The 26,897-nt window shown below is 42.7% G+C and overlaps 1 protein-coding gene across 1 annotated transcript in view; it reads right to left on the bottom strand.

Moving 5' to 3' along the window:
* The window catches only part of KIF13A (kinesin family member 13A), a 187,819-nt gene that overhangs the window by 53,203 nt on the left and 107,719 nt on the right, over positions 1-26,897 (bottom strand). The window contains exons 10-16 of the mRNA XM_074944806.1: positions 24,132-24,243; positions 22,178-22,390; positions 18,949-19,059; positions 16,749-16,883; positions 3,787-3,917; positions 1,946-2,032; positions 1,673-1,839 (exon numbers count right to left, since the gene is read on the bottom strand). Coding sequence (XP_074800907.1) covers positions 1,673-1,839; positions 1,946-2,032; positions 3,787-3,917; positions 16,749-16,883; positions 18,949-19,059; positions 22,178-22,390; positions 24,132-24,243 — 956 coding nt within the window. The remainder of the gene's footprint in view (positions 1-1,672; positions 1,840-1,945; positions 2,033-3,786; positions 3,918-16,748; positions 16,884-18,948; positions 19,060-22,177; positions 22,391-24,131; positions 24,244-26,897) is intronic.

The raw sequence follows: 26,897 nt of genomic DNA, 5'->3' as shown, positions 1-26,897 counted from the left end.
TTTGTAAAGTTACTTTAATATACTCTTCGAACTAGGAAAAGTTCTTTATAAAACCCAATTTTTTCATCTGAACATAACAGTGGTGAGGGCTACCTGTGATCTGCTATAATAGTTTGAATTTGTTTATCTGCATCATTTTTAGCATCATTAAAGGTATTAATTTAAGATATATGTCTTCTCAGCATATCTTTGGAAAAACTGAAAACTACTGCAAGTTACTATTTTAATCCTATCACTGTCACTCGAAGAAAAGAACTCATGCTTTGCACACAGACTTATTATAGGGATACCACCATTATAACAGTTATGAAATGCAAAGTAAAAACTCGTAAATGTAAATATTAAACATTTCACAAGACATTAAATGATATACTACATAGCTTAAATTGTCACAGATTGTAGACTCTATGCACAAGTAGCCAGAATTTGTATTGGCATTAGAATGATTAGTTATTTTTAACTTCCAGATACATTTTGGAGCAAAAAAGATTATTGCTTGAATGGAGTTTTGATAGAAGCATATAAGCGGAATTATTTATTTGCCTGTCTATAATAATCATATTAAATACTTGCATAATACAAGCAGAATTATCTTCATGTCTGCAAATTTTTATAGCATCTCTAAAATATTTCGAAACCATAATTATACAGAATGATTGAAAAATTAAACATTACGCAGAAGATAATGGACAAGCATGGCAGAAATGAAAAGATGCTATTGTGTTTGGACGTACAGGAAATAATTCTAAAGGTGAATCATTGAGACAAGGGTTTGCTAAAATACTCAAAGACTATTATTTAACTGATGCCAGAAAGTGAGTTCCCCAACAAGATCGAATGAACTATCTCCCCAGACATCTGCTACTATAGATAACATTAAAATTTGTTACATGAACAAACCACAGTATGAAAAATATTCTTTGTAACATCTGGGAAGCCAACAGTTTTCTCATTTCAAGTAACATTTCCAATATCTGCAGAAAGTGGATTAAGTGCATCTGAGCATTTATATTTCAATACAAGCAGTTCTAATTTGCTAAACACTAAAAATTGAGATTCTTCTGCATGAGACATCCTTTAACAGATTTTAATAAGTGAGATTGTATAAAATACTGTGAGCTGAACAACTGTCAAACCATGCTGGCTGATTATTTTGCCAAAATATCTGTTCTGGTTTCGCTACTGTCTTGTTAACAATGTTATGGTATCACATCAACGATGTGTGGTGGAAAAGAAAGGATGAAATTGACATAAAATACACTTCAAAGTTAAATTTATAGCATACTTTCACATTCACAAGTAATTGTGGTCAAAAGTTACCAGGTTTTAGAAAAGGATTAGACATTTATATGATCATCATTTACAGTTACATTACATAGGACAATAATGTGGAAAAAATAAAAACCAAGATGTTTCAGGGCATGAGCTAACCATCGATTGATGGGGTCAGGAAGAAATTCCACCTTTGGGCAGTTTATTCTATAATTATCCAGGACTGTGTTTCTTGCATCCTCCTCTGAAGCATCCAATATTGGCCTCTATCAGAGAGGATATTGGACTAGACGGATAATGGATATGCTCCAGCAACTCCTAAATACATATATCTGAGCAGATTTTTTTTAATTGGACCCAAACAACCTTTGTGCATCACCTGATATGGCAATTCTCTTACCATTACTATTCAGAGTTTTCATTATAACTTCCATTTGTGCAAATTCATAGTTGTAATCTGGTTCTGAAGAAGCTTCACTAGTTGCATCCAAATCATGTTCCGCTAACACGGTTTCTTTTTCAAAGTCTTTCAACCAATCTCGTCGCTTCCTCTTTGGCAGATTGATTCTATTTAAAAATTTAAAAGTGACTTAAGATTTAAAAACAACAAGAGTGAAAATAGGTAAGCAAATAAGATGTGTGAGTGGAAGGAAATCAAGGAATATAAAATTACCTAAAAAAGTGGTTGTTTCCCCATAGGATTCTATCTCCATGCCACAGCTGAGTGGTAGTACATACCAGTGTGCCATTTACACAGGATCTAAAAGAACAATAAGACCACTTTGGTGAGATGACAGAAATGATATATAGAAAATACCTACAAGTTCATTGAGTCTATTTTCCGCACCTATACAAGATCATATGTAATACACCATACACAGACTAACAAAGTTCTTATTAAAGTGTAAATGTGAAAGGTTGCTAATGAAAGATCAATTCCCACTGCCTTTGAAAAACTGCTACTGTTGCACCTCTGCACTATAAACAGCAGGGGGAGACGGCTTCCATTTTAGTTTCATAGCTGGTAGTTAAAAAAAGCCACATGCACATTCCAGAAACTGGGTCACAGACTGTTCATTGTAAACAGTCTGTGAACCTAGTTACATTCAAACCCTATTAGAAAAAGCTTATGTATGGTTATTTTGCCATTTCTAAGGAAAACTCTAAGAAACAGGTTAGTCTAACAGATGGTAAATATTGCTAATACATATCACAGATATTATATAATTTATTTATACATATCCCTCATATCACCGAATTTAATTCTTTTGATAAACTGGACTTCTATTAGTCAAAAGTTTCTATTTCTGAAAAATTTTGAAAAAAGGCATTTGCATCTAGGGTCATCTATATTTAAGCTTTATTCATAAAAAAGTGAGATGGAATTGTTCGGTTCTTGCTTCTCTGGCTCAAAGCAGAAAAATAAATCAAATAGTATTTCCCTCTAAAATGTAATGTCCTAGATGAAATGCAATATTGTCCCTTCAGGTTCAGAGTTCTGAATTCAGTTTTGTATCACAAATATCTTAAGTGTCAGATATGAAATAATTCATTCTGTTTAAAGTTGTAACTCTGGTAACAAAGTTCATGCTGATATAAACATTGCAGAAACAACTACTTAAGCATTTCAGATCAGTCACAAACAAAACATGGTTATATGTTTTTTCCACTGACATGCTCCTCTGTTCTTGCCAGTGAAAACTACCAACTCCTTGTACTGTAACTCTATCACCATAAATCTGAATACCATCTAGCTGGAATTCTGTAATTTACATTATTGGTCTGCAGCACTGCGATATACATGCTAAAACGTACTCTACAAAAAGCACACTGAAGATAGGGTTTGGAAAAATAGATTATCCCTCCATCTTTTGTTTACCCTATAATGCCTATATCTGTGAAATTAATTAAACAGTAAGATCACAGGCAGTATATTTGTGTGAAACTATTGCACATGCCATAAGTGATGTTACAAGGTTTAACAGCTTTAAATGCTAACAAAGAAGAAACAATTCCTATAAATGGAATGTTCCTATAACTCTGTAAGAGAAACAAGAGGGAAAAGAGACTGGATTCATACATTTACTGGGCATTATTATAATTGGGGCCTTCAGATGAAATTTATCTATTCTCACAAAGCCTAAGAGCGTGAATTCACAGGGGTAGAATTCATCCATCCAACCAACCGACAGGCTGCTATTCCATCCCAGAGGTTAGAATAGCAGCAGCTGCACATCTTTATCATCTGGCCTATTCCACAGAATCTATGTAAACAATGATCCCATCCTTGTTCCCAAGACATCCTTGATTATGGTTTATCCAGAACCAGCATGGAAACTTCCTCTTTGGCCTGGAGGTCCCTGGTGTCTTAAAGTTTCCGTTGACATCACCTGTATTGAAAATGGCTGTTGACCAGAGCACACAGTATTTGTGACATAGTAAAATAAAAATGCACGCACCTTTTGGTGATGAGAAGCAAACATTGCACAGGACAAGTGTGCTGAACTTCCTTACCTTGCATTTTCTTTTGGTGTGAGAGAAACTTCCCCATCTAATGCAATGTCAATCTCACAGTGCTCTGGTTGGATCCCTATACCAAACAGCTGTATGTCCTGAGAGGTATCTGCACCAACCCTGGAGTGATCCTGTTTCATAGGTTATTAATAAAACATCAATGAAAATCAAGAAAACTGCTTCCCTTTATATAACTTATCAGATACAACTTACAACAAACATATTAACATAACAAGAATGGAAAATATATAACCAACACTCTGAAATCCTATGCTGAGGACTTCCACACAGCAAAAAATGATGCTGGTCTGACAGAGGTAAGACTAAAAGAGGCAACGGACCAATTCTTCTATGCAGCATTTCATCTTAGTAGTTTTGTTCTATAAATCATTAAACACCACAGAAACAATTTAATTCTGATTTAAAATGTTCACAAGTCTCTGTGGTGCCTATGCATTACTGCACATGGTAAGGAAAATGAGTTGTGTCCCGCAGTCCATAAGAGAGGACAACATGGGCTGCAAAAGTTGGGCAAACTAGAACTGAGGTAAGCATACTGTATTAGTCAACTAAGTTCCATAGCTTTTGTCTCTTAGAATCTGACCCAAATGGAGAGGTTACTCATCTTGGGCAGTAACTGGCGTTTCAACTGTGTCCCCCTATAGGTGCTCCATTTCAGATGCACTTGCATCCCACGTGCCTTTGATCCAAGAATTTTGGTAGTAATGGCCGTTTGCCCCATATTCCGAGGGTACACAGGGCTGTACAGATGCACTGCCCTCAGTTCCTTCTCCACCATAAAGTCACACAGAGGAAACTCTGAAGCAGAGGGGAAGGAGGGCAAGTTGTGGAGTACCCATAGAGAGAGACATCTCAAAGAACATTTGCTGCCCAAAGTGAGTAACCTTTACTACTTCTAGTACTGTCCCTATGAGTGTGCCACTTCAAGTGACTTCTGAGCAGAACCCTCATGAGGAGAGAGCTTTGGAGCCAAGTCCAACACTGAACAAAAGACCGGATTCCCAAGCACAGCTTCTCATCTAGAAGAATGAATAACCGCTTAGTGCTTGGAAAAAGTATATATTAAAGTCCAAGCTGCAGCCTTGCAGATCTCAGTAAAGAGGATGTGTTTGAGTAATGCCATAGAGATAAAGAGACTTCATGAAATGGGCTAATACCCTAGAAGGGGGCTGTATATTGGCAGCTTCATAACAAGAAAAAATACATCCAGAAATCTACCTCAAGAGTCTCTGGGTAGAAACTGTGGTACCTTTGGGTCTGATGGCAATTGAAACAGTATGGGAAACTTCTAAATAATCTGGTTCTTTCCAAATAGAAGACTAGTTCCCTCCTGTTGTCTAAATTATGGAAAGCAGAATTTACCTGGTCTGACATGGTTTGGGGAAAAAAACTGGAGATTGATGCCTTGATTGATGTGGAATTCAGACACTGTCTTAGGTAGAAACTTAGGATGCACACTAATTTTTTGTTCCTGGAAAACACTGTAAAGGGAGAGTCTGCCATTAAAGCTCCTATTTCCCCAATTCTTTGAGCAGAAGTGATGACCACCAAAAAAAGCTGTTTTCATTGCTAGGTGAAGAAGGGAACAGGTGGCTCTCTGTTCCAAAGTGGGTTTTATAAGACATTTGAATATGAAATTTAAATCCCATACAGGGATGGGATCTCTAATGTGAGGAAAAAAGCTCCTCAACCCCCGAATGAATCTCACTGTGGCGGGATGATCAAACACTGAGAATCCCTCAACCGGGGAACAAAAGCCATTATAGTAACCAAGTGAACCCAATGTAACTCATAAATAATCCTGATTTTAATGCCAGCAGATAGTTGAAGACAGCAGAGAAGGAAGATGAAACAGATGAAAGATGTCGCTGGTCACACTAGTGGTGAAATCTTTTCCATTTTTGCAGGTAAATATTTCGCACAGACTTTTTCCTACTGTTTAATAACACTTACTGTACCTCTGCAGAGCAGGAAGTCTCTATTCCTGTGAACCTTTGAGTAACCAAGCCTTGAGGCAAAGGATTCCTTGGTTGGGATGGAGAGTCTGAACAGTGTCTTGACACAGAAGACTGGGCATTGACAGAAGACTCATCACCAGACAAACGGAGGAAAGAATCAAGTAAGGATACTAGGTCTGCCTGGGCCACACTAGAATGATTAATATGATCTTGGCTTTCTCTTGCTTGATCTTCTTCACCACTCTCAATATCAGGGGCACTGGAGGAAATACAAACAGAAGGCCTCTTGTCCACAGAACAAGGAAACGTCTTCCAGTGTGTGAGGGCCTAAACCCTCCTCTTGAGCAAAATTGCCTGTTGGTAAGGGTTACAAAGAGATCCACTTCTGGAAATCCTCAAGTCAGAAATATATGATTGAGTGTCTAGAAGTCCAACTCCCCATTTGTAATCTTGAAGGAAGCATCTGCTTAGATTGTCAGTTATGATGTTTTGTAGGTCTGGAAGGTAAGTTGCTGAAATAAGGATGTGATTGGCTATATACGAATCCCATAGCTTTATTGCTTCTGCAAAAAGGGAAGGGGATCTCCTCCCCCCTCACTCTCCCATCGGTTGATGTAGAACATACAGGCTACTTTGTCTGTTGTGATTTTGATGGATTTGTCCCAGATTAATGGAAGGAAGTGAGACCAGGCAATCCAGACTACCCTTGAGGTTGAGGTGTAATAATGCTTCTTAGCAGACAATTTGCTTTGAATGGTGTGGTTCCCTAAATGCCCCCTCCCCCAAACCTACCAAGAAGGCATCTGCCATTATGGTGATAGTTGGAGAGGACTGGTTAATGAAACACCTGCACATACATTGCTTAGGTTCTTCCACCAATTGACAGTCTCTCTGACACCAATCTGTTCAGGCACATACATTGTTTGGGGGTATCAACTGTCCTGAGCCATCCCTGGAAACAGCGCAGCATAATCTGTCATCTCGCATCACAAAGGTAGAAGCTGTCCCCACAGTTGAAGGCAATTTCTTGTTGATGTCTGTGGACTGCCTTGAATTTTTGAAATGAGGTTTGTTAATATCATGAACCTATCCATGGGAAGGTAAGCTCTGACTGATACTGCATCTGAGGGGGCCCCTTTGAATTCTATCATTTGCACAAGGCTCAAAGTGGATTTCTCAATGTTGCACTGAAGACCTAGCCTGAGGAACCAGGACATTGCTGTCTTTATGGCAGAGAGAACCTTGTTGTAAGACCAGTCCTCGAGCAGCCAATCATCAAGGTATGGAAAAACAATTATCCCCAGTTGAAGATAAGCGGTGACCATGGCCAATACGTTCAATACCACTGTTGGGACAGAAAAAAGTCTAAAAGGAAGCACTTGATACTGGAAGTGATCTTGACCAACCAGAAAACTGAAAGAATCTCTTGTGAGAAAGACGAATCATGACACGAAAATATGAATCCTGAAAGCCAAGGACCAAAAATGAATCTTCTGGCTCCAACTATGGAATTATAGCTGCAAGAGTCACCACCTTGAATTTTTGTATTGTCACAAAGTTGTTTTAGAGTCTTAGATGTACAATCAGTCTCCAGCCCCTGTACTTTTTTGGGACCATAAAATACTTGGACTAAAATCTCTTCCCCCTGTGGTGAGCTGGAACTGGTTCTATGACTCATATGCATAGAAGGGAATCTATCTCCCATATCAGAAGTCCCTGAAAAGGGACAGGGAAGGGAAGTTAAATGGATGGAGTAACCTGATCTTAGAACCTCAACACCCATGATGTAATCTTCTGCCATGCAGAATGAAAATGGTGGAGACAGATTCCAAAGTGGGAAGAGGCAGGTAGAATGGTGTGGTTGCAGCTCCATGATGTGAGATTGTTCCAAACCCTCAACCAATCTGTCAAAACTGTCATTTTGATGTTGTAGATGCAAACAAAGTAGGCAGCCTCTGTCTTCACAACCTCAGCTTCTTTATGAGGAGCTCTGAAATCCTGAAAATTTAATAGGACAGGATCTCTGTGCCGTTTGAAACCTGCTAAACTTTTGTTTGCTTACAGGTGTGTACATTTCAAGGAATCACAAGGTGACCCTGGAATCCTTTAGGTTGTGCAAGGATTCATCGGTGGATTCAGCAAAGAGTTTTAATAGCTCATAGGGGAGGTACTCTACCATATTTTGGACCTTTCTCTGAACCCACACAGTTAGAGCCAGGATGCTCAAAACATGACCACTGCTGTAGACATAGAACAAGCCGCAGTGTCAACTGTATCATCACTTGCAATGAGGTCCTAGCTAGCAGCTGACCCTCATTAATAATGGATTGGAATTGTTCACGATCTTCTGCCAGAATGTGCCCAATAAAGGTAGTAAACTTAGAATAATTTGATGGTTATATTTTGCCATAAGAGCCTGGAAATATGTAATTCTAAACTGAAGCTTTCCAGATGAGGAGGTCTTATGACCGAACAGGTCAAGATGTTTTTGGTCTTTATCATAAGGTGTGGATTCAGTGTGCTGCTGACTACCACATTTACTCACTGCTTCTACAACAAGACACTTAAGTGCAGGATGGGACAATAAAAATGCAGAGTTCTTGGTTGGGACATTATTTATTTATTTTTAATTGGCACACTTGCATGTCAAAGGTATTGTTGCTGGGCTCTGCCAAATGGTCTTGGCAGGATCCAGCAGGGCTTTATTGATGACCATGTGTTCACTGTAGAATATCCAGGACTTATTCTGTGACTTTCTGACCTCCTCTACAGGAATCTGTAAGTAGTTTGCAATATATTTAATTAAGTCCTGGAATTGTCTGAAGTCATCTGCCAGAGAAGGCATCTTCTCATCTGGAGAAGATGAGGAAATAGTCATTTGTGGAATAGCCTCCTTACCTGCTCTGACCCCCCACTCTTCGAAGGATTCCTCTGGTTGACATAGTGGAGGAGGTGAAGTAGGAGAATGTTTCCTTCTATGGTCCCCACAAAAAGAACTAGGGACCCGTGAAAACTGCTAGCTATATGCACCCCAAGCACCCCAGTATGGTCACTGAAGAGGTCCATAAGTTATGGGTGGTGGCATCCAATGCTGCTCAAACCAGCATGAAGGGGGACAAGTCCATCCTGGGTGTAGCTTCTCCCTTTCCCCAGAAGGGTCAGATGCAAGGTCCCTTGCTTGGTTTAAGTAAGGGAATCCTGCACTGAGTTCTGGGAGTCGGAAGAGAACTCCTCCTCATCTAAAGGAGGAGCTCTACCAATCTCAGGAGGAGTTGGAGAACAAGCTGTACCGGGGGAAATACTAACTTTGGTGACCGTGTCAATCTCTGTACCAACAGACATTCACCCACTAGCTGGGAAGACTCTGGCTCATCTGAGACAAATAAATCTCTGGAGTATCTAAATTCCTGTGATAGTGTATGGGTGTGAGTTGGCAAGGGGCAATGTTCCACAGTCAGCACTGAGGGCACAGACTGTTCGGGTGAGTCTTGTCCAATGGAGGCTGAGGGTACTGAAGAAAATGGTTGCTTGGGAGGAGCCAAGAATGCATGAAAATTGTGGCATCTCCTTGGTACCACAGGTGTCTGGGTGAGCAGCTTAGGTATGGAAAGGGTTGTAGGTGTCACCCTTTAAGAAGCAGAGTACTTAGATGCCTTCGTTAAAGGGTCTTGGTTCTGCAAGTACGGAGGACGACCCAGGTACCGAGGCATGTCTGGAGCCTTTAGTCTTAGAGGAGTTCAAAGTCCTTAGCATAAGGTTGGTACCAACAGAGCCTGGAGCCTCAGCGATACCCATATTGAGATGTGCGGTCTCCAATGCGGTCTAATAATGTTGAGGAGACTGAGGCGCTTTCAAAGTGAATTCTTTATGAGGAGAATGAGTCCTCTTTTTATGGGTCTCTCCTGAACAGGTCTGGGCAAACGTGCAGACATTGATGGGGCTATGCTCACTCAGAGGCAGATGACTGGGGTGCGGTCTCCTGGCTTGCATCTGAGGCCAGACAGAGAATCTTGCATCATTAAGAACTTAAGTTTTATCTCCCAATTCTTCCTACCTCTGATTTTAAATGCCTAGCAGATGCTACACTTCTGAGGGATATGCATTTTCCCCAAGAAACAGATACACCAAGAATGCAGGCCCCTGACTGGGAGAGCTCCCTGGCAAGCGAGGCAACATTTGAAGCTTACCCCAGGACAACTGGGATCTTGCAAGTAAAAACTCCTGGAAGGGAAGGGATTATAAACAAACTCTTCTACAAAATGGACCAGGTATAAGAAAAAGTTAAAGAAAAAAAAAGAAACTAGATGCAAGAAAAAGCTTTGAACAATATAAGAGGGCACATTAAATGCTCTGTCTCAGGCTGAGGCAGCTGAGAATATACTGAGGGTGGTTTACCCACCCTGCCCTATATATCCTTGGTACAGGGCACAAGGACGTGGCTCAGTACCAATGTGGACACAAGAACAAATGGATATAAACCGGCCATCAGGAAGTTTAGACTTGAAATTAGACGAAGGTTTCTAACCGTCAGAAGAGAAGTTCTGGAACAGCCTTCCAAGGGAAGCAGTGGGGGCAAAAGACATATCTGGCTTCAAGACTAAGCTTGATACGTTTATGGAAGGGATGATACAATGGGATAGCCTAATTTTGGCAATTAATTAATCTTCAACTATTAGCGGTAAATATGCCCGGTGGCCTGTGATGGGATGTTAGATGGGGTGGGATCTGAGTTACTACAGAGAATTCTTTCCTGGGTGGCTGGCTGGCGAGTCTTGCCCACATGCTCAGGGTTTAGCTGATTGCCATATTTGGGGTCAGGAAGGAATTTTCTTCCAGAGCAGATTGGTAGAGGCCCTGGGGGTTTTTCGCCCTCCTCTGCAGCGTGTGGCACAGGTCACTTGCTGGAGGATTCTCTGCACCTCAAAGTCTTTAAACCACGATTTCAGGACTTCAATAGCTCAGACATAGGTTAGAGGTTTGTTACAGGAGTGGGTGGGTGAGATTCTGTGGCCTGCGTTGTGCAGGAGGTCAGACTAGACAATCATAATGGCCCCTTCTGACTTTAAAGTCTATGATTCTATAACGTATAGAGCACACGTGTGAGCTGAATAGGCACTGCTACAAAAAATCTCTAATTCAAGGCACATAGGGTCTACACACACCTAAAGTGGAGCACCAATAGAGACATTACTCGAAGAAGGTGGGTACATTTCTGGAGCAACATGCCAACACCTAACGACACAGCTGATGTCAATGTGAGCTGCATGGATAAAGCTAGCGCTGGAAAGAACCTTGTGGATAGTCTAGTCCAGAGTTTCTCAACCTGTTTGATACTAGGGACTGGCTTGCTGTCTTCCTCAACTGTGTCGGGGAGATCTCAGGGACCGAAGCTGGTAACCGGAATGGGCAGAAGTTAGTGTCATGAAGAAAAAACTAAGGAAAAATGTATTACTCTGATGTTTCACAGCTTTATTATGTTACATTTAAAGTGTGTTTTTACTCTTAAGAGTGACTACCAAAAATGGCCCTTTCATACTGATTAGACTGGCTTTCTGTATTGTAAATGTTTATCATGATGTAATATTTTAAATGATATAAGGCTATTAAAAGCTACATGACTAGAAGTTTTCCTGTAATCGGAAACTGAAAATGAAGTTTAAAAAAAAAAAAAATCAGATTTGCCCCCTGTATGTATTCAGAATTATATCTGCTCCCTTTTGCTCCTGTTAGCCAACACTGCTAAAAGAAAGAAAGCTAGACTCTATTTCTTCTTTAGCATCAACACACTTGCTTATTAAGGGTATGTCTACATTACAAAATTAGGTCGATTTTATAGAAGTCGATTTTTTACAGTGGGATTGCGTATGTCCACACTAAGCGCATTAAGTCGGTGGAGTGCGTCCTCATTACCGTGGCTAGCATCGACTTATGGAGCGGTGCACTGTGGGTAGCTATCCCACAGTTCCTGCAGTCTCCGCCGCCCATTGGAATTCTGGGTTAAGCTCGCAATGCCTGATGGGGCAAAAACATTGTCGTGGGTGGTTTTGGGTACATGTCGTCAGCCACCCCTCCCTCCGTGAAAGCAATGGCAGACAATTGTTTCGCGCCTTTTTTCCGTGCAGACGCCATACCACGGCAAGCATGGAGCCCGCTCAGCTCAGCTCGCCATCACCGATGCTGTTGTGTCCTGGGTGCTGCTGTCAGCAAACAGTGCAGTACCACTGCTAACCGTCATCGTCCACCGCTTCTGCTGCAACTCTGCTCTCCTGCTCTTGTAAATGAGCTGAGTCTCAATAGCAAATTTCTCCATGTTGTCGTCATCCATGGCTTCCGCTGCAACTCTGCTCTCCTGGTGCCATGAATTCACCTTGCAGGTCCTCTTGTCCTTCTGTATAAATATCTATTCTCGTGGCATCCATCCTCATCCACCGCTTCCGCTGCAACTCTGCTCTCCTGCAGACGCCATACCACGGCAAGCATGGAGCCCGCTCACCTCACCGCTGCTGTTGTGAGCATTGTAAACACCTCGCAAATTATCCTGGAGTATATGCAGAACCAGGCTAAGAGATGCCACCACGAGGACGATTTTGATGAGGTCATGGACCCAGACGTTCCTGAAAGCATGGGCTGTGGCAATTGGGACATCATGGTGGCAGTGGGGCTGGTTGATACAGTGGAATGCCAATTCTGGGCCCAGCAAACAAACACAGACTGGTCTGACCACATAGTGTTGCAGGTCTGGGATGATTCCCAGTGGCTGTGAAACTTTTGAATGCGTAAGGGCACTTTCATGGAACTCTGAGTTGCTTTCCCCCACCCTGAAGTGCAGGAATATCAAGATGAGAGCTGCCATGACAGTTGAGAAGCAAGTGCCGATAGCCCTGTGGAAGCTTGCTACGCCTGACTGCTACCAGTCAGTAGGGAATCAATTTACTGGGGGGGCTGCTGTGATCCAAGTAGCCAACGCAATCACTGAGCTGCTGCTATCAAGGGTAGTGACTCTGGGAAATGTGCAGGTCATAGTGGATGGCTTTGCTGCAATGGGGTTCCCTAATTGTGGTGGGGCGATAGACAGAACACATATCCCTATCTTGGCACCAGACCACCTTGCCAACCAGTAAGTAAAGCGCAAGGGGTACTTCCCAATGGTGCTGCAAGCACTGGTGGATCACAAGGGACATTTCACCAATATCAACGTGGGATAGCCAGGAAAGGTGCATGACGCTCGCATCTTTAGGAACTCCGGGCTGTTCGAGCAGCTGCAAGAAGGGACTTACTTCCCAGACCAGAAAATTACCATTGGGGATGTTGAAATGCCAATAGTTATCCTTGAGGACCCAGCCTACCCCTTGCTCCCATGGCTCATGAAGCCAGACACAGGCAGCTGGACAGTAGTAAGGAGCAGTTCAACTATAGGCTGAGTAAGTGCAGAATGGTGGTAGAATGTGCCTTTGGACGTTTAAAAGCTCACTGGCACTGTCTGCTGACTAGGTCAGACCTCAGCGCAACCAACATTCCCATTATTATTGCTGCTTGCTGTGTGCTCCATAGTATCTGTGAGAGTAAGGGGGAGACGTTTATGGCAGGGTGGGGGGTTGAGGCAAATCGCCTGGTGTCAGATTTTGAGTAGCCAGACACCAGGGCAATTAGAAGAGCACAGCAAGGCGCACTGCACATCAGAGAGGTTTTGAAAACCAGTTTTATGACTGGCCAGGCTTCAGTGTGACAGTTGTACGTATTTCTCCTTGATGCAAATCTGCCCCCTTTGTTGATTTTAATTCCCTGTAAGCCAACCACCCGCCCCCCTTCGAAATAAAGTAACTACTGTTTTGAAACCATGCATTCTTTCTTTATTAATTAAAAAAAAAAAAGGGAGATAACTAACAAGTTAGCCCGGGTGGGGTGGGGTGCAGGAGGAGGGAAGGACAAGGCCACATTTCTTACTGTAGACACACTACAAATCAAACTGTTTGAACAACAGCCTTCTGTTGCTTGGGCCATCCTCTGGAGTGCAGTGGCTGGGTGCCCGGAGCCTCCCCCTCCCGCAAGTTCTTGGGCGTCTGGGTGAGGAGGATATGGAACTTGGGGAGGAGGGCAGGCAGTTGTACAGTGGATGCAGCGGGGGTCTGTGCTCTTGTTGGCTTTCCTGCAGCTGCACCAGACGCTTCATCATGTCCGTTTGCTCCCCCATTAGCCTTAGCATTGCCTCCTGCCTCTACTCTTTGTGCTCACTTAACGCTTTCATAGCCTCTAACACTGAATGCCTCCATGCATTCAGCTGTGCCCTATCAGTGTGGGAGGACTACATGAGCTCAGAAAACATGTCATGGCAAGTGTGGGTTTTTTCGCCTTCTAATCTGTGATAACCTCAGGGACGGAGATGATGGGGGAGCCTAGAAACATTTGCACCTGGGAGGAGATAAAAAGGGAGAGTAAAATTTAAGATGATACATTTCTGAGAAAAAAGGGAGACTCTTTCATAGTGAATCAAGCAATTCACAGCAGACAGCACATGTGCTTTAGGTACAAGATCGCATTTTGCCTTTTATATTGAGCGCCTGCCGGTATGGTGACATCACACACGGCTGGGCAACAGAATTCAGTTTCCATGCAGCCATGGTAAGGCAAAGGGTACGCAGGGTTGGCTTCTTACGCATAACACGTGGGAATGGTTTCAAACTGCAGCACCATCCTTTCCCATAGCAAGCAATGGATTGGGTTTCACATTTAAAAGGAGGGGCTGCAGTTTTCAGGTGGATGTGCAGCACACACCTCTCCCCACCCACGGTGTGGCTTTTCTCCGGGATGATCCCTTTTAGCCAAGCGCAAACAGCCCAGCATGAACAGGGTCCTTTTACTGTTCCCTTACAAAAATTCCCCTATTTCAACCAGGTGACCATGAATGATATCACTCTCCTGACGCTAACACAGAAAGATATAGACCGAATGTTGCTTGAATGCGACCAAAACCCAGGACCATTCGCTGCCATGCTTTGTGCTGCAATGATCCCAGAATACTTTCAGAGTACCTCCAGGAGAGCTTCATGGAGATGTCCCTGGAGGATTCCCGCTCCATTCCCAGACATGTGAACAGACTTTTCCAGTAGCTGTACTGGCCACGAATGCATCCCAATTCTTCAGGGCAAATCAAATACTAAACACTATTGCTTTTAAACCCTGTACTGTAGTTACAAATGTGCACTCGCCAGAGGTGCCTTCTCCAGCTTCAGGGTTGCGGATCTTGCCTTCGGAGGGTATTGGCTCCAGGGTGATGAAAAGGTCGTAGGTGCCGGGGAGAATGGATTCACGGCTTGCCTGCTGTGAATTCTCCTCCTCCTCCACAAAATCCTCCTCCCTGTTGCATGAGACTCCCCCCTTGCAGGTATCCACGGACAGTGGGGGGGTAGTGGTCGGGTCCCCTCCTAGAATGGCATGCAGCTGATCATAGAAGTGGCATGTATGGGGCTCTGACCCAGAGCGACCGTTTGCCTCCTTTGTCTTTTGGTAGGCTTGCCTCAGCTCCTTAACTTTCACGCGGCACTGCTGTGTGTCCCTGTTGTAGCCTCTCTCCAACATTCCCTGTGAGATTTTGGCAAATATATTTGCATTTCTTCTTTTTGATCAGAGTTCTGCCTGCACAGATGCTTCTCCCCATACAGCAATCAGATCCAGTGTCTCCCTTTTGGTTCATGCTGGAGCTCGTTTGCGATTCTGGGGGGACTGCCTGGTCACCTGTGCTGCTGAGTTCGCCATGCTGACCAAACAGGAAATTAAATTCAAAAGTTCCCAGGGCTTTTCTTGTGTACTTGGCTAGTGCATCAGAGTTCAAAGTGCTGTCCAGAGCGGTCACAATGGAGCACTCTGGGATAGCTCCTAGAAGCCAATACCGTCGATTTGCGTCCGCACTACCCCAAATTCAACCCAGCAAGGTCAATTTTAGTGCTACTCCCCTCACTGGGGAGGAGTACAGAAATCTATTTTAAGAGCCCTTTAAGTCGATGGAACGGGGTTGGTTGTGTGAACACAATCATTTGAAAATCGACCTAACATGGCTAAATTCGACCTAACCCCGTAGTGTAGACCAGGCCTAAGGGACAGATTCTACCACCCTTATACATACTGGGTAGTACATTACTCTGTGAGTACTCCCATTAGAATCAATGGGACAATTTAGGAAGTACAGTACTATACAGCGTGAGTGAGGGTGATGGAATCCAGCACCAAGTTTCAATCAGGTACACTGTGCAAATCTACTGAAGACAGTGGAGTTGCACAGGTGTAACTGGGGGCTTAATTTGGCCTGCAAAAACTTTATTATGGGTTAAAATGCATAAGGAAAGGACCCTCGCTTGGCTCTCTGAGCACATATGGTGTGTCTGACAGTGAAAACAAAAATAACCCTAAAATCTTTTTACTTGTCAGTTGAGGTTATCTGATAGTCATTGAATGAATTATGGAACCATTTGTTCAGAATACTTGAATTGTTTCTTAGAACTAGCCCATGCTAATATGTTATAGAAATCAAACACTGTGGGGCTAGACAGATGGTAGTTTCCAGATTTGATCCCTGGAATCCAATTCTCACTTCATGGGTAGGAAGGAATTGCAAGTGCTGTGCAGGAGTGCCTCACATCAACCTCTTGGGAGCAGTGCTGATGGAGTCCAAAGGGGAGTCACAACTAGTCTTCAGTTGGAAAAACTGAGGCTGCAATACAGGAGTTTACATAACACTTGCACACACTGAGCCTGGTTCTCCTGTTCACCATAGTGAATCAGAAGTTATCCCATTGAAGTCAATGGAGCTAAAGTGCCAGGGAAAATATAAGTCTACACAATTGAGGGGAAAATCAAGACAACTCTACTTTGCTGTCACCAATACTATACGTCCACCACTCTAAATTCCAAATTCTTTCAGAAATTAAAAACAAGATTGGTCTTCAATATGATTTGTTAAATATGTCAGTGTCCTGTTTGCATTCTTACCTTTAAATAATAAACCAAGAGCTCATTGAGTGCAGGGTCTGCATTCAGATTAACCAGGTAACACTTGTCTTCCCCAACCTTGATACCAGAGGACTCTAGGGATATTCCCATGCTTTCTAGTTGCCTTTGCCTCTCCTACAAACACATAAAAAGGTTGAACTCACATATTATAGTTTGCTGAGACAATAAAATAACTAAATGAAGGCAAGGAGTAAAGCTGAATACTAATCTACATACAGGACACAGCTACTAAAAGTATTATCACATAAGTTACAGTAAAAGGATTAATTAAAATAGACAATGATCATACCCTGTATTCTTTTCTAGATTTTAATGTTATGCACCATGACCTACTCCTTTAATGTTCACTCACTTTGAAAAGCACTTACTTAGGCAAGTACTCCTACCAACTTCAGTGGGACTGCTCACATGAGTAACTACTATGCACCATATGGGTTGCAGAATCAGGTTCCGACTCATCATGTCCATTGCAAATTTGTCACATTACATGCAAATACTAGAAAGATAAGCATACTAGCAGCCATAGGCACCAACTTCCCCTCTTTCCCATGGGTGCTTGACCACCTCTTGATCCCCGCCCCCATTCCAACCCCTTCCCCAAAGTCCCCGTCCCACCCTGCCAATATTCCAACTCCTTCCCCAAATATCAGCCCCAGCCCCGCCTCTTCCTGACTGCACCATGTTCCCGCTCCTCCCCCTCACTCCCAGAGCGTGCTAACGCTGCCAAACAGCTGTTTGGCGGCAGCCGGGAGGGAAACGCTGGGAGGTAGGCAGAGGAGTGGGGACGCGGCGCACTCAGGGGAGGAGGAAGAGGTGGGGCAAGGGGTGAGGGGAGCTTGGCTGCCAGTGGGAGCAGAGCACCCACTACTTTGTCCCCATGGGTGCTCCAGCCCCGGAGCACCCACAGAGTCGGTGCCTATACTAGCAGCTATGATTTCAGGTTTAGGGGCATGCCATAAAGTAGCTTGGGCTCAAAGTTTTATTTTGTTTTTAAAAAGCTACAAAGTACTTAATACTAATGGAAACATTTCCCCAATTTTGTAAGTAATTCAGCAAAACTGTTTGTGTTTGGATCTAAATGTTATTTGGTAGTGGTTGCAACCCAAACATCATAACACACTACTGATGCGTGAGAACTTTAAAGTGTAATTGACTCATTCACTCTACAACACACAAAGAACAAACAACATAAATGATGGCAAATAAATCAGAATCTAAAAATTCTGTAAATTCTAATCAAAGGTAATGTTAGGGTTGTCTACAACAGGACACTCAGAAAAATTTATCCAAATTAGCTAAGGCTGCATCCGATGAAGTGAGCTGTAGCTCATGAAAGCTTATGCGCTAATAAACTTGTTAGTCTCTAAGGTGCCACAAGTACTCCTTTTCTTTTTAATTAAAAGTGGATCAGTTAAACTGTAGTAAACCCTTGTGTAGACACATTCAGAACTGAACTGGCCTTCATTTAGGTTATCTTAGTTCAGAATTAAGATAAACTGAATTAAGGCCACTTTAATTCTGAATGTATCCACTCAGGAGTTCAATGAAGTTTAAATAATCCATTTTTAATTCGCACCTTTAGCTAATTCGGAATAATTTTCCCAAGTGCCCCTGGGTAGACAAGCCCTTAATGACACCAGTAAGTTAATTTGTTTTTACACAATTTTTTTCCTTTACTTTACAGAGTCACTTCATGTTTAAGAACTGTTTTATAATAGCACACATGGATGAATTCAGTGATGAAATCCTGGCTGTTCTGAAATCAATTTGAATTTTTTTTCATTGACTTCAATGAAGCTATGATTTCACCCATTGTATTCATGTTCTTACTTTTGGTCTTAGAAATCTGAAGTGGCCCGTACACACTGCCATTTGTTTTAAGTACATATCATGGCAGCGATCCCATTAAATCTATTCTAATGAAACTGTCAGTGTCGGCAAATTACACTGTACTCTGGATACAAGGTAGAATGAAATGATAAAAAAAATGGAAAATACAGAGAAAGGATGAAAGACCAAGAGCGGGTGCCCCACAGAAGTAAAGGAATAGGAAACAGCAATATCCATGGCCAGACTCTCAGCTATTGTAAGTCAGCAAAGATCCATTAAAGTTTATAGAGTTATGTTGATTTACACCAGCTGAGGATCCAGATCTCAGTAGTTAAAGTATCTGGACTACCTGTGCAATTTCTTCTGTTTTCCTTAGCTTTTCCTCCCAGGTGACTGTAAGTTCTTTTATCAGTTTTTCAGATTCTTCCAATTTTTCCTTCAGCTCTGGTGCTTTCAAGGCCTTAATGTTGAGAAGAAGAAAATTATTACAATTTTAAAATATCATCATACATAAAATAACTCTGCTCAAGCTGGTTTTAGCAAGCTGCTGGCCACAATAGGAATAAATTACCAATCGAGCCATGACAGGACTTTTCCTTTTTTTGTTGAGTTAATTTTACAGGGGAAACTGTGAATATGTGACACAGATCCCTAGTTGAGCACTGAAAGAACAGTTGACAATAATGGGACAATTTTTCAGCTGGTGTAAATCTAGGTCGCTTCATCAGAGTCAACAGAGCTATGCAGATTTATCAAAGCTGAAGATCTGACCCAATATATTTATGCAAAAACTAGGTGACTATATGCAAACAAAAATATCTAACAAGTTGTTCCTTTGTACTTGGATATTCTCAATCACCCTTCTTTAATTTATTCTTCTTATAACTATTTGAATTAAATGCCTTCACTAGATTGAGGACACATGTGGCGTTCCTAATATTTTGCCTATTCTGATTTTGTAGGTGTCCAAGCCAATTATAGAAAAATTGAGGATTGAAGATGAAAACTGAGACAGGCAGTGGGTATAAAGCAATATCAGATGTGCTCTAGGACTAGGAGAGGTTTCTCACCCTAATGATTGTCAAAAAGAAATTAAATAAGGTAGTGAGACCATTCATGTGGGTATTCCATAGATATTTTTGTTTCTCATGATTCTTTGGTGTCAGTAAAAGGGTAGGAGAACAGTAAGCTTGAAAGTTTTACATAATTTAGTCAGACAGACAAGACAACAGGTAATTTTGGGTAAATTCAGAGCATTTTTAGGCAGCTTCAAATACATCCTTGACAACAGTAGAGAGACAGAGTGGGTGAGGTAATATATTTTATTAGACCAACTTCTGCGGATGAGAGAGACAAGCTTTCGAGTTTACACAAAGCTCTTCTTCAGGTCTGGGAAATGTACTGAGAGGGTACGTCCACACTACAATTAGACACCCACAGCTGGCCCATGCCAGCCAAGTCGGGCTCATGGGGTTTGTGCTAAGGGGCTGTTTAACTGCAATGTAGATATTCAAGCTGCAGCCTGAGCTCTGGGGCCCTCCCATCTTGCAGGGTTCTAGAGCCTGGGCTTCAACCCAAGCACAAACATCTACTCTGCAATTAAGTAGCTCCTTATCCCAAGTCAGCTGGCATGGGCCAGCCATGGGGTTTTTATTGTAGTATAGACATACCCAGAGTCCCACAGCTAAATACAAGGTGGAACAGATTGTTTAGCATAAGTAGTTAATATATATTAAAGGACCATTCAAGGTAAGTGGCCCATTAACACATCTCCAATCATAGGGGTGAAAGGAAAAAAAAATGGTGGAGGGGTTAAGTGGGTTATAGATTGCTGTAATAAGCCATAAATCCAGTTTCTCCATTCAGTCAATGATTTTTAGTGTCTAGTAAAGTTATAAATTTAAGCTCCATGGCTCATCTTTTGAAGGTGTTGTACAGGTTTCCTTTGAGGAAACCCATATTTCAAGGGACCATTCAAAATGAAGTAAATGTTAACCACTTATGCTAAACAATCTGTTCCACCTTGTATTTAGTTGTGACACACTGAGTACATTTCCCAGACCTGAAGGAGCGATCTATGCAAGCTTGAAAGCTCATCTCATCGGATCATTTTGAAGCTGATCCAATAAAAGATATTACCTCACTCACCTTGTCTCTCTAATATCCTGGGACCAATGCAGCTATACCAACACTGCTTGACAACAGTATTCAGCCAGAGGTCGCCCACATACCATGAACACAAATGACAGTTTAATACAGAAACAACTAATATAACCTGATTTTTTTTAAATGGTTAGAAGAATAGGTAAAATTAGGGATTGTTTTAATTTACGGAACAGAATCAATAGTCTACAGTGCAAAGAAAAACAGAAATTCATGGAAACTTGGCCATTTCAGCCTCATATCTTCTTTAGCAACCTCTATACTAGCTTCTCTTTCTTGCTTACACTACACAAATCCACCCTCACATTCATCTCTAATCTCATCTCCTACTCTTTATGCTTGTCCAAAGCAGCTCTCAGAGGGCTCAGTGATCAGAACCTAAATGCCATAAGGCCAGAGGTTCTCAACCAGGGGTACGCATACTCCCGCTGGTACGCAGAGGTCTTCCAGGGGGCACATCAACTCATCTAGATATTTGCCTAGTTTTACAACAGGCTACATAAAAAGCACTAGCAAAGTCAGTACAAACTAAAATTTCATATAATTACTTGTTTATACTACTCTATATACTATACACTGAAATGTAAGTACAATATTAATATTCCAATTGATTTATTTTATAATTATATGGTAAAAATGAGAAAGCCAGCAATTTTCAGTAACAGTGTGCTGCGACACTTTTGTATTTTTAGGTCTGATTTTGTAAGCAAGTAGTTTTTAAGTGAGGTGAAACTTGAGGTAAGCAAGACACATCAGACTCCTGAAAAGGGTATAGTAGTCTGGAAAGGGTCACTCACACTCACACACACAGGAAAGACAACCTCTGTCGTACAGAGCTTACAATCTATGTGGGAGACAAGAGGTGAAAACATCATATAGATGGGGGAAAATAAGGTTAACAGGGAGACCATTACTATTAGCATAATAGGCAGCGGTCACAGCAAACCAGTTCCCTTAGTGTTTTTGTCTCCTGACTCTACGTCTTTTACTGCCCCATTTGACTTAACCAAGCTACATCCCACTCCTTCCAAAAAACCCAAAAAATACCAAAAAAACCCCCACAACACAATAAAAAGTTGAAAACCTACTATGCAGTTATGATCACAGGTCATGGACTGTTCTATGCTGTACTACAGAGTATCTACTTGTGCCTTTAGATTAAGTTCTTCAGGAAAGGATCTAGTTTGGCAAGGTACACCTTCTGTACAACCCAGTGTATGCTTACAAGAGGCTCATGAACCATCAGATATTTCAGCTTATTTCAAGAAACAAAGTTAATGACTTACAACGTAATTAACATAGCAATCTCACTTCCGAACTTTGTTGTAAGAACTACACATTGAAGTAAATTCCTATCAACACACTTGATATTTCCTTATAGAACTCTAGATACACAGAGCTCCAAATAACTTTACCTCAGCTTGCGAGAGCTGTTCTTTCAATTTTTCCACTTCTTCACGTAGTTCTCGAATGACCCTGGCATTTGGATCTTCATTTACTACAGCATGATTAACTATCCTTTTGGCTCTGTCTGCATATCTCAGCGTAGAGAGCGTTTCTTCATAATTGTCAGCTGATGGGCTAATTGTGGCTATCATGGCAGTTTGGCTGTTTCCTCCCAAGTTGTCCTGTAAAGCATAATCTTCGAAAGTTTGAGGAATACAGGACATATTAAAACGTACCCCATTCTCTCTGTAGTCATAATGTGCCCTTGTAAAGAACGGATTTGAAATATGTATGACATCTATTTAGACACCAAAGTGCACTGATTAATTTGAATCTGATCTATAACTCAAACAATTTCTAGGTCTCAGTGCATTAGACATGATCCCACTACAGATTAGTACCGTAGGTCATAAGACATCACTGCAGGCAGAGCAAAAACAGCAGCAGAGAATCTGTTCCTAGTAGTATAGAAAGAAGTTTGTAGCAGCAGACACTCCACAGCTCATTAAAAATCAAAACTGTATGCTTCGATCCCACAACACATCATGCTTATAGTTTGTCTACAGCAGAGGTTTTCAAACTGTGGGGCGCATCTCTCCAGAGGAGTGCGGAGGAATGTTCGGGGAGGGCCAGCGCAGGGCTGGCCCCTCCCGATACCCAACCCCCTCTTGAGGTGGCTCAGGAAGGCAGGCTCAACTGGCCACATGTAGGAGACCTGTGTCTTTTTGCTCATGACTGTCATGCAGAGGAGCAGGCAGTGGCAAGATCAACGATGCACTTCTGCCTGGGCTGGGAATGGACAGCAACTCCTCCAACCAGTACACAGATCCCACCCCTTCCCCACTCACGTGACAGGGATGGCTGTACTCCAATAGCTGCCCTCGTGATGACTTCACACTCCTTCCCCCATGGCATTTAGAGCCAGTGTCAAACAGGCTGCCATTTTGAGCCGCAGATAAGTGTGGGGACAGAGGAAGTGCCAAGGGGCTGTGTGGACAGTGGCTCCTGGGACCAAAGGTGAGGGGTAGGGGATGGGGCTTGTATTGTTCCAGAGCTGCATGAGGCGCCCAAAGCACTGTGGGGAGCTTCGCTCTGCCTATAGGTTCCTGCCACTCGGGGTGTGTCTGAGGCTGGCCCTGGTGCAGGGGATGAGTGGATTGCAGGCAGCCTTCCCAGGCCAGATCAGGGTGGTGTGGCTCCCCCAGGGGGATGGAATCTGTCAACCTTCAAACAGCATAAAGAAGCCCAAACAGGGGCCTCCGGGCCAGTGCTGAGGCAGAGGGATGGGATCGTCACCCGCTGTGGGCAGCCGCATGTGCCCTGGAAGGTTATTCCCTGCCCATGACTGCAGCTGTCCTGGGAAGCCACAGGCAGCCCAGCGCAGCCCAGGAAGGAGACGCTGTCAGTACCACCCAAGCTGTGTTACTTTGGGATCACTGTGGCTCCTTCTCCACCCCTGCTGCAGCCAAACCCCGAAGCAGGAGTCACGGTGGGGTGCAAAGCCAGGGCGCCCAGTGGCTCACTGTGTAGAAGATGGCTTGCTCAGCTGTCTGCCTGTTCACAGCCTGGCATTCACAGGGTCACTGTACACTTTCCTGGGTGCAGCTCAGAGTCCCATTCCTCTATGTGTGACCATAATGCCCCTCGCAGGGCCCACACTGTGCTCCCTCCCCCACAACCAGGGCAGCAGCGGAGGCTTGGATGAGCCCCACATGGCAAGGTTTGGGGCAGCCCTGCATGGCGGGGCTTGGAGACAGAGCGCCACCTCCACCCCTGACTCACCTGAGGGGGCCACCCAGTCTGTGGGTCTGTTTTGTCTGGGTTGGGGGCTGGGGCAACGAAAAATTGTAAGTCAAAAGGGGGGCTCAGCTCAAAAAGTTTGAAAACCACTGGTCTACAGGGTGAAATGAGACCATGCGTTACCTTGAGAAGCCAAGTGAGTACAGAATCTCTATAAGGCACAAACTTGTTTTTCCCCTTTCCTGCTGCTTGGTCAGCAAGTGATGATATAACCAACCCCAGTGTTGAGAGTGACCTAAGAAAACAGCAAAACATTAAACAGCTTTGTGTATATATTCCAAACAACATGATTTGGTAAAATGCAGAAGAGGAGGACTTGAAAGAGAACTAGACTTTGTGGTTTGCAGTTGTTCATATACAGTTTTGAAAGATGCCTGTTAAAGTAACCATATTTATAAAAAGAAAATTGGATTCAGAGAGCAGTCTGAGTGGCTGCCTAGGATTTCATACTGCAACCTGATGAGACTAAACCAGAAAGTTTGGAACTCAGTTAAAATATTACAATATTTCAAATACTTCAGCATGTGAGGTTGCAGCGTCTTATGTACCCCTCCTCAGAGGCTAAAGTCCAAAGGTAAGAGACCTTTTGCCTCAACACTTATTCATTAAGCACTGCTGACGGCACTGTAGAGCTGAGTAAGAGGGACTGAAGTCAACAGAACTACTCACACGCTTAAGCATGTACATAAATGTATGCAGGTTCAGGGTCTAAATTAGATTGACAAAATAGCTGAAGCACCAGGTTAAAGGAAGTTAGTCTTGTCTTAAAGCAAAGATTCTTACTCCCCCCGCCCCCACGTTTCCAATCCGCACATAAACCCTTTACAAAGAATCAACTAATTAATGCTGATTGGATTGAGGAGCAAGTGGGAATAGTTGGACCTTTATATATTCTACTTATATTTACATATTTTAATATGCTATATAGATACATTTTTACATTTGTACTTATACATATGTGTAGGCAGCGCCATCACTATACGCTACAGCACTGTAAGTGTAAATAAGCCCTTAGATGCAGGGACAGTGGGTCTTGGCACAGTACCTATCAGAATGAGGCCCATGACCCTGTTTGGGGCTTTTGAGTGCTATTGCAATAAAAGCAGTAAATAATGGTCAAAAGATGTTGCATAGAAGTGTTTTAATGAGAGATCTGAAGAATTCCAGCTGTTACAACTCTTACAGAAGATATTCCAGTATCGTGTAGTAGAAGGACATACTCGGATGTTATGAGAGGAGGCATAGATGGAGTGTAGACAAGGAAGCAGAAGGAAATAAAATTTAGGGAGGGGCATGTCAATTTGTCCTTATCATCACACATGCTAGCACAGGGGTGGCCAACTGTGGCTCTTCAGAAGTTAATATGCGGCTCCTTGTATAGGCACCAACTCCAGGGCTGGAGCTACAGGCGCCAACTTTACAATGTGCTGGGGAGTGCTCACTGCTCTACCCCGGCTCTGCCACAGGCCCTCCCCCACTCCACTCCTTCCCACTCCCTCCCCTGAGCCTGCCATGCCCTCGCTCCTACCCTACCCTCCAGAGCTTCCTGCACGCCATGAAACAGCTGATCGGAAGGTGTGGGGAGGGAGGGGGAGGCGCTGATCGGTGGGACTGCCGGTGGGCAGGAGGCGCTGGGAGCAGGGGGCGAGGAGGGAGCTGATGCAGGGCTACTGACGTATTACTGTGGCTCTTTGGCAATGTACATTGGTAAATTCTGGCTCCTTCTCAGGCTCAGGTTGGCTACCCCGTCCTAGCTTGTATATTGCCTATCTGTACATAGAATACCATATATGAATGATCATACTATGCAGCACAAAGGGGTATTTTCATTTTAAATTGTTGTATAAGTGAAAGTACATCAGCCTTTGCAGTACTGTCAGGAATAACTGATTGCTGAATCCCCAATCCCCAAGATGGCAAATACTGGGGTGCCACATATTGCTCCAGTCCAGACCAACCTCCCAAGACAATTAAGGAGTACCAATAGCAGACTCTTAAAGGTGTGCTGTTGAATATCCATCAGCTAGAGGAACAGTGGCAAAAACAGAAGATCCCTAGGAATAGAAGAAATGTAAAAGCAAGAGAAAGTGGGAAAAGTTTCACACAAGGAAAAAACTAAAGCAACCTCTGCACCCAAAACTGCTCCTCAAAGGCCCCATGTAAAGCCAACTAATTTAACTGTATAGACCAGGCTTTAATAAAGGGGCACTTATTTTAGTGAAACAATAGTCGTTTGTTAACACAGCATTAAAGATTTAACACTTTATTGCTGCTTCAGAAAAATGGCTTTAACTAGGCAGTGTGGTCTAGTGGACAAAGCACCAAACTGACTTGGGAGCTCTGGTTCTATTCCCAGATCTGCCAGTGACCTGCTGGGCAGGTCACTTCACCTCTGTACCTGAGTTTCCACATCTGTAAAATGGGGATAGTGATAGTGACCTCTTTTGTAAGAAGCTTTGAGATTTACCGATGAAAATTGCTGTACAAGAGCTAGGTATTATTAATTATTATTATTATTAATAAAATACAATCTGTTTTATGCAGCTAATTGTTAACAAATGTAATAATACCAAAATGAACATCCCTTAAAAATACAAATGAAGAAATTGTAACAAAAGCCATTGTCTAAACATTGTAAGGGAAGTATTATGAGAAATGGCTGCAATAAAATAATTACACGATTCCAGTGTCTACTTTGCCTCATAACTCATAATGCACCGGAGATGTGTAATTACTTTAATCTAATCTACATACTGTTCTCTGATATTGCTTACATAATGCCCTTTAACAAAAGCCACTTCCACCATCCAATAAGCTGGGACAGTTCAGAAAGAGTAAGTTTACTTGGCAGCCTGGTGCAGAATACATGAAAGAGAATCGCTTCTGTGG

This window comes from Natator depressus, chromosome 2 (genome assembly GCF_965152275.1).
Source record: "Natator depressus isolate rNatDep1 chromosome 2, rNatDep2.hap1, whole genome shotgun sequence".
Lineage (NCBI taxonomy): Eukaryota > Metazoa > Chordata > Testudines > Cheloniidae > Natator > Natator depressus.
Note: the sequence above shows the minus strand (reverse complement) of the source record. Positions and strands in the feature narration are given on the sequence as shown.